General features: G+C 38.1%; 1 protein-coding gene across 1 annotated transcript in view; it reads right to left on the bottom strand.

Moving 5' to 3' along the window:
- Window positions 1-9273, bottom strand: part of LOC107589373 (disks large homolog 2-like) — a 62825-nt gene that overhangs the window by 42409 nt on the left and 11143 nt on the right. Inside the window, exon 5 of the mRNA XM_016277786.1 lies at window positions 5166-5337. Coding sequence (XP_016133272.1) covers window positions 5166-5337 — 172 coding nt within the window. The remainder of the gene's footprint in view (window positions 1-5165; window positions 5338-9273) is intronic.

The following is a 9273-nucleotide window of genomic DNA, read 5'->3' as shown; positions in this document are numbered from 1 at the left end:
CGGGGTCTGGCGGCCCCCCCGGAAGTAAGAAAAAAACGAAAAAGCCCTCCCCATCTTCTCCTCCTACGATGTTGAAGCCCAGTCCAGTCGAGCCCTTGTGCAGAACGATCTTCCTGGGCTCCCTGTACACACAGTTCAGATAATACATCAGCTCAGAGTCCGTAGGGCTCAGCATCTCCACTGACGCACGCTACGCTACTTTGTAAACATACACATGCAATCTACGCGTGCACACACACACGCATCCACACTCTTGGGTCGGTCCAAACGGTCTACAATGTAGACGAGCACAATAGCTGACACCTATTGGGGACTGCTCCACTTATGTGCTATTTGTCCCATTTCCGCCCGGTTTCCTAGAAACGGAGAAGACGCACAGCCTCACACACACACACACACACACACACTCTCTCTCTCTCTCTCTCATACACACACACACACAGTCACTTCATGCTGTGTATATACAGTATAATTTAAAATAAACAAAATTAAGAGTTTTAAATGTCAGTATAACATGACTGTAAAATGAATTATAATGCCAAACAAATGCCAAAAATATTACTTTATGAGTTTAAATCAGATTGTGAATCAGAAGCTGTGTTGAAATGCATTACAGATTGTGTTAAAATGATCCCAAAAAGTCTGATCCACTTAGGTTGGGCCCTTTCAGTTAGTCATAGGATCTTGACAGTCGGGGCATCATCCTGTCAAGTGTGACCAATCAAACCAAGAGATATCTTGAGCTGTGACACTTCTGTCAGATACACTTGAAATGTGGTGATACACAATCTCCTGAGTTTACAGATGATAATGCAAAGAGACGAGACCCGAGATGGAGCTATTTTAGAACAGAAGGCTAATCCGTTAGTGCTGTCTTCTCTCTGACCTAGTTGTGAGGAGGAGGCAGGCCCTTCCTCTCTCTCTCCATCACTTCATCTCTCTCCCAGTGCGTCTGTTTGGCTCGCCTCGGAGTGATGATGCTCTTCAGGCCATAAACAGAAACTAAGCCAAGCTGCATCCCATGAAATGTGAAAACACTTTGTGGGCATAATCATTATATTTTAAGAGCTTTTTTGGGGGGGATTGGCTACAACGCGAAGAATAAAACTGTAGCAGAACACACAAAACAATGGCACTAGAACCAAACAGAAGGCTCTGCCAACCGGTTGCATCAGCAGTTGATCAAACCAACCAATGTAATCAGTAAATGGTAATCCTGATTGTGTCAGTAATCCTGTTTTTCAGCAAATCAGTTACGACTGCTTGGCCAATGATAAACAACCTAATTAATATTCATGAGTCAGACTGGCAAGGCCTCTGGCTACCACTCATCAGTAAGATCAATGATAAGGATTTTTCAGGGGTTTTTTTCAGGACAACTATGGCATACGTACTGAAAAATATTTGGTGTAGGATTTACTTAATTTACTTAGAAATTGCTAGACCTTGCTATCCATCCATTCATCCATGATTTGTTGGAGATGTTTTTACGTACAGCAAAATTATAAAAGGCCACATCTTTGACAATGTATAACAACTTACATCCTGCCTAAAACTCTGCAACAAAATACATATTTCAATAGATAGGATATCAATAGGATATCAATAGACTACATCCTCTTGGAGGAAATATCCACTTACACTCTCTAAATGTGTGGTTTTGGTGGCTATTAATACAATGCTGCCTAATACATTCACCTTTAGTCTATAAATTGGATACATCAGAACAAGTTCATCAGATATTCTGATCGTATGATCAGTCTGATGCTATGGAAATAGAGCTCACCTGTTTATCAGCACCCATTAGATACATAATGCTGCCTATTGTTAATAAATTAGTGCAGCTATGAACGAAAAATGCATGACCTGCAAAGACTTTAAGCAAAAAAGAACAGCTCCTATTCTCTTTGCACATTGTAATACAGCCAGGATGTGAACATGGGCTATTTTACCACTAGATGGCACCATTTGTTCACCCATAGAATCCAGAAAAAACTGAATTTAGCCTGAATTCAAACTGCACACTTCTACAGAAAGCAACAAATTCACACAAACAATTCTCCATATTTGAGAATCCAAAAACAGGCTTATTTTAGTTTCATGCACAAAAGTTTCACTGAACACTGCTCAAGCTATTCAAACCATGTTGTGCTTCAGGATGAGGTATAAAACCATTAATGTATGCGTAAGGATAATTGGGACAACTGAAATGTCACACGAGGCTACGCAGTTGAACAACTAAATCGGCAAAAGCAGCACAGAAAAGGTGAGCTGCTGTCAGACTATTTAAATGAGGCACAGAGGTGGCATATGTGCTGATTGCCAATTGTCTTGCACACATAGCAGACAGAAGACAAGACACATGCTGACTGTCATGACAATGATAAAGTGTAAGGTGGATCTGATTCTATTCATCTTAATCAGGTCCATTTAATGGTGAAAGTGGAAGAAATTAGGATGGAAATAAATTATTACTCTAAAATTGTATATAATAATGCTATGACTGATAAAAATAATATTAAGATTTAAGTTTGCATGAAACAGAAGTTGATAAAGTCATAGACTAGATTTTTTTTTTATTATAATTTTTTTGGCTTTTTTTAAGATTCCGAAGGCACATCAATTAAAAAAAAATAATAAATCATAACTCATTTATAATAAACACTGCAATATTTTAATTTTTTAAAAATCAAATTTTAATTGAATGAATAACAGCCACTATTTATAAATATAGATTTTTGGATAAGTATTTTGTTTTCTTAAAAAAGTAAAAGTTAGTAAGTTTTTTCTTAAAAGCTTAAAAGAAACACCCGAGCCCTGCATTATTCTAGTTTATACAAACACAAATTGCAGCTTATCACTCAGAGAAGCATATGTGACAGCTGAGGACTTGTGCGCATCATCTGTTCTATGACCCAATTTGAGCCATCGAAAGTCAATGTTCAAGCAGGTTGGGAATTGCTGTATACTGCTGGCACACAAACCTGGAGCAGGTGTTGCAGCCAAACAGCTGGTAAAGTTGCACTCATTTTTTCCTCATTTAAAGGTTTTGCACATAAATAAAAGAACAGTAATTGCGAAAAATCTCTATTAAAATTACATGAAGACTCCAGTCAAATCAGTGGCCTAAAAACTGTTTTATGGTGGCCAACATGTTGAGATCACATGATCAGGCAAATACTATTTATTTTATGTATCCCTCCATTACGGGACACTTTAACTTGTGGAATAAATGAATCATGGTTGACAATGGTTGTAGTCCTTATGTAGCAGCTTGTTAGCAACAAAAATTTTTAAGCACACAGCAGTTTGAGGTACACCACAAATAAAAAGTTTGGGCTCTGAAAGATTTTTACAATGTTTTTTGAAGAAAGCCTCTGAACTAAATGATCACCAAGGCTGCATTTATTTGATCAAAATACATTAAATAATAAAGCAATGTAAAGTAATATATAAAATATTACATATTTTTAAATTATATTTCTTTCAGGATTTTTTGATATATATAAAGTTGGATGGAAAAAAAACCCTACTGGAAATAGAATATAATAGAATAGAACATTATAAAAATCATAGAAAAAAATAATACTGATTTCAAACTTTTGAATGGTAGTTTATGGCTGTGCAATTTGTGTTTCAAAACAAAATGTGAAAATATCTTCACGTAATGAAGTAATGTTAACCATAGACCTTATGCTGCTCATAAACTGAAAAATGTCAACTCTATTTGGTGTCAAATGTTTCTACAAATGTTTCTCAATGCCTGATTGACTCAATGCCTAAATAACACTGTCTTGCTGTTTTAGCCAATCAAAAGAGCTTTTCTTAAGTGGTTAGAATTATATTAAGCTAGCAGGCTAAGTTATTACAGCAGAATACTAATCGAAGGCTAAGTTACTTTTTTTTTAAAAAGTAATGTTATATGTAAATTAAAATAAATTTACATATTTTCATGATTAAAACTAAATGACACAATTTTCTATCATTTCTAATTAGTTTCAGCCAATGGAATCTATTTTGGGTCCAGGATGGGTTCCGGTTTCTGCAGGGGGGGCCGGATCTGGAGTGACACCAGGTTTAGGAATACAAACAGAAGAAGTCAACATGAGACTACAGCGCAGTGGGAGGGGCAGGTGAAGTGTGTGTTTGTGAGTCTCTCAGCACACCTGCAGCGTGTCCTAATGCTCATTTAACAGTGTGAACTCAGAAGGTACACCACAGCTATTCTTAGACTCCAAATCAGGCCAGCACTCCATTATCTCTTCCCTCCCTCTCTATTTTTCTCCTCTTACTTGTTCTTTCTCGCTTTTTAATCAGTGTCCTAAGGAGGCAGACCGTGATTGCTCTCGGCTCAAGTGGCACCGAAAGTAATTGCGGCGGGGATCTGGATGGAGGGATCTGATTACGACCAGCGAGTCCTGATGAAGCTCTGATAAACATAAATGATGAGATCAGCGACAGGAAATCAGCTCGGAGAGCTTCTCGAGTGGATCACTGATCTGGATTGTTTCAATGAGAGCTGTAATTGCGCTGTCAATTAACACATTGCAAAAAAAGTTAGGCCACTGTGCCAAAAACTAAAATTATAATGGAAAAAAAAAAAAACCTGGTACTGGTGGAGTTTTGAGTGGTTACTAGACAAAAAAAAAAAAGGGTTTTCAGTACAGGTTTGGTAGGGTTCACAGACATGTGATGGCGCCACCTCCTGTTCAGTATAGGTTCTTCACAAACTCTGGGAATTTTATATACCAATTTGAATAACTACCTAAAAACATGCATGATATTTGTTCAAATTAAAACATAATAACTATTAAAAAATTAAGAAGCATTAAAATTACTCCAATAAACATTTAGGTATCTTTAATCATGGATGCCCATGATTAGAGGACCTAAATGTAAGTTAAAGATATAAGGTCATTTAAAAACCTAGATTTATCATCTACTAATTTGAATATTAAGGGAAACGTGTGCTTGTTTATGGTGGTTTATATCCTTGTTTTTAACATAGAAAAGCAAAATATGACATCTATTAATTACCTAACCTTAATAAATGCTAAACCAATAAATGGCTGTTTACAGCAAACATTAATATTAATATACCTTATTATAATCGCTGCAATATTATTTAGCCATTTTGCCCTCATGTATACAATTTATGTATTTGCAGGACGTCCACTTACGGATAGGATCTGGTCCCCTCTCCGCAGCTCTCCGCTGAGGTCTGCGGGCCCTCCTGCAAGTATGAAAGAAACGAAAATGCCTTCTCCATCTTCTCCTCCTACGATGTTGAAGCCCAGTCCAGTCGAGCCCTTGTGCAGAACGATCTTCCTGGGCTCCCTGTACACACAGTTCAGATAATACATCAGCTCAGAGTCCGTAGGGCTCAGCATCTCCACTGACGCACGCTACGCTACTTTGTAAACATACACATGCAATCTACGCGTGCACACACACACGCATCCACACTCTTGGGTCGGTCCAAACGGTCTACAATGTAGACGAGCACAATAGCTGACACCTATTGGGGACTGCTCCACTTATGTGCTATTTGTCCCATTTCCGCCCGGTTTCCTAGAAACGGAGAAGACGCACAGCCTCACACACACACACACACACACACACTCTCTCTCTCTCTCTCTCTCATACACACACACACACAGTCACTTCATGCTGTGTATATACAGTATAATTTAAAATAAACAAAATTAAGAGTTTTAAATGTCAGTATAACATGACTGTAAAATGAATTATAATGCCAAACAAATGCCAAAAATATTACTTTATGAGTTTAAATCAGATTGTGAATCAGAAGCTGTGTTGAAATGCATTACAGATTGTGTTAAAATGATCCCAAAAAGTCTGATCCACTTAGGTTGGGCCCTTTCAGTTAGTCATAGGATCTTGACAGTCGGGGCATCATCCTGTCAAGTGTGACCAATCAAACCAAGAGATATCTTGAGCTGTGACACTTCTGTCAGATACACTTGAAATGTGGTGATACACAATCTCCTGAGTTTACAGATGATAATGCAAAGAGACGAGACCCGAGATGGAGCTATTTTAGAACAGAAGGCTAATCCGTTAGTGCTGTCTTCTCTCTGACCTAGTTGTGAGGAGGAGGCAGGCCCTTCCTCTCTCTCTCCATCACTTCATCTCTCTCCCAGTGCGTCTGTTTGGCTCGCCTCGGAGTGATGATGCTCTTCAGGCCATAAACAGAAACTAAGCCAAGCTGCATCCCATGAAATGTGAAAACACTTTGTGGGCATAATCATTATATTTTAAGAGCTTTTTTGGGGGGGATTGGCTACAACGCGAAGAATAAAACTGTAGCAGAACACACAAAACAATGGCACTAGAACCAAACAGAAGGCTCTGCCAACCGGTTGCATCAGCAGTTGATCAAACCAACCAATGTAATCAGTAAATGGTAATCCTGATTGTGTCAGTAATCCTGTTTTTCAGCAAATCAGTTACGACTGCTTGGCCAATGATAAACAACCTAATTAATATTCATGAGTCAGACTGGCAAGGCCTCTGGCTACCACTCATCAGTAAGATCAATGATAAGGATTTTTCAGGGGTTTTTTTCAGGACAACTATGGCATACGTACTGAAAAATATTTGGTGTAGGATTTACTTAATTTACTTAGAAATTGCTAGACCTTGCTATCCATCCATTCATCCATGATTTGTTGGAGATGTTTTTACGTACAGCAAAATTATAAAAGGCCACATCTTTGACAATGTATAACAACTTACATCCTGCCTAAAACTCTGCAACAAAATACATATTTCAATAGATAGGATATCAATAGGATATCAATAGACTACATCCTCTTGGAGGAAATATCCACTTACACTCTCTAAATGTGTGGTTTTGGTGGCTATTAATACAATGCTGCCTAATACATTCACCTTTAGTCTATAAATTGGATACATCAGAACAAGTTCATCAGATATTCTGATCGTATGATCAGTCTGATGCTATGGAAATAGAGCTCACCTGTTTATCAGCACCCATTAGATACATAATGCTGCCTATTGTTAATAAATTAGTGCAGCTATGAACGAAAAATGCATGACCTGCAAAGACTTTAAGCAAAAAAGAACAGCTCCTATTCTCTTTGCACATTGTAATACAGCCAGGATGTGAACATGGGCTATTTTACCACTAGATGGCACCATTTGTTCACCCATAGAATCCAGAAAAAACTGAATTTAGCCTGAATTCAAACTGCACACTTCTACAGAAAGCAACAAATTCACACAAACAATTCTCCATATTTGAGAATCCAAAAACAGGCTTATTTTAGTTTCATGCACAAAAGTTTCACTGAACACTGCTCAAGCTATTCAAACCATGTTGTGCTTCAGGATGAGGTATAAAACCATTAATGTATGCGTAAGGATAATTGGGACAACTGAAATGTCACACGAGGCTACGCAGTTGAACAACTAAATCGGCAAAAGCAGCACAGAAAAGGTGAGCTGCTGTCAGACTATTTAAATGAGGCACAGAGGTGGCATATGTGCTGATTGCCAATTGTCTTGCACACATAGCAGACAGAAGACAAGACACATGCTGACTGTCATGACAATGATAAAGTGTAAGGTGGATCTGATTCTATTCATCTTAATCAGGTCCATTTAATGGTGAAAGTGGAAGAAATTAGGATGGAAATAAATTATTACTCTAAAATTGTATATAATAATGCTATGACTGATAAAAATAATATTAAGATTTAAGTTTGCATGAAACAGAAGTTGATAAAGTCATAGACTAGATTTTTTTTTTATTATAATTTTTTTGGCTTTTTTTAAGATTCCGAAGGCACATCAATTAAAAAAAATAAATAAATCATAACTCATTTATAATAAACACTGCAATATTTTAATTTTTTAAAAATCAAATTTTAATTGAATGAATAACAGCCACTATTTATAAATATTGATTTTTGGATAAGTATTTTGTTTTCTTAAAAAAGTAAAAGTTAGTAAGTTTTTTCTTAAAAGCTTAAAAGAAACACCCGAGCCCTGCATTATTCTAGTTTATACAAACACAAATTGCAGCTTATCACTCAGAGAAGCATATGTGACAGCTGAGGACTCATGCTGATACTAATGATATGCTGATCATTATGTATTTGATACCGCATATAGATTTATTTTGAGTAACGGCTGGCTCAGAGGTGGGTTGAGTGCTTGTAGCGCCCCGCCGGCTGTAACCACCCTCATTAAACTCTCTCAATCTTTTTTCTTCACTTACATTTCTATCCTCCAAACTTCTCCTCCTCTCTCTTTCTCTCCTTCATCCCTTTCTCTCTCTCTCTACCGGCTGCAAAATGCTGATAGAGCTCCTGTCTGCCTCCCCCAGCACCTCAGTCCCAGATTACAAACAGCTACTGTTTATCATTTCAAATTCAGAGCCAAATGGGAAAACAAACCAAATAGATTACATTTGTTTTCAATTCACAATACCTGAGGAGGAGAGGGGCAGATTGGCATTTCATATGCAACCCCTCACACATCTTTACCCACCACCACTTATTCCATGTCATCCTGTGTTATTCTCCCTTCCTTCTTTCTCTAAGCATTCTTCCACTGTAAGAGCATTCTGAATATGAAAATGTATCAGATGCCTCATCCACGTGAAATATAAGCTGTCGTTTCTAATGGGTTGGCACGCTACGCTCCTGTCGGATGGCAAAATAACCACTGCCTTTCAGATTCAACCTCAATAAAGGAAAAGAATGGCAGAGTACCTATGTAATGACCCTCAGCCTTGAAGAAATGGGCTGAAAGCTAAAAGCTGCATATTTCAGCACTCAACAAAGGAAAGGAAAGGAAAGGACGTGACGTCCCATACTTGGAATTTGTGCTCTGCATTTACCCCATCCAAGTGCACACACAGAGCAGTGAGTAGTGAACAAACACGCACACACACCGTGAACACACACCTGGAGTAGTGGGCAGCCAATGCTGCGGAGGCCGGGGAGCAGTTCGGTGCCTTGCTCAAGGGTCTAAGCTCAGTCATGGTATTGAGGGTGGAGAGAGCACTGGTAATTCACTCCCCCCAATAATTAATGAATTCTTGTTCTTTCACACTGCCTGGACTTGGTAACAAACTGTTTAAACGTGTGCTGTAAAGAGCATTAATCCCATTATACGTCATCTATTGGATATACACATCAGCAATGTCAGCAATGCAGCTACCATAAATATTATTGTCACTCTTCTTCTGGGGGTGTACTCACACCGAGCCCGAGTGTGATT

The sequence above is a fragment of the Sinocyclocheilus grahami genome, unplaced genomic scaffold, assembly GCF_001515645.1.
Source record: "Sinocyclocheilus grahami isolate Dianchi unplaced genomic scaffold, SAMN03320097.WGS_v1.1 scaffold7.1, whole genome shotgun sequence".
Lineage (NCBI taxonomy): Eukaryota > Metazoa > Chordata > Actinopteri > Cypriniformes > Cyprinidae > Sinocyclocheilus > Sinocyclocheilus grahami.
This window is presented reverse-complemented; position numbering and strand designations above follow the sequence as displayed.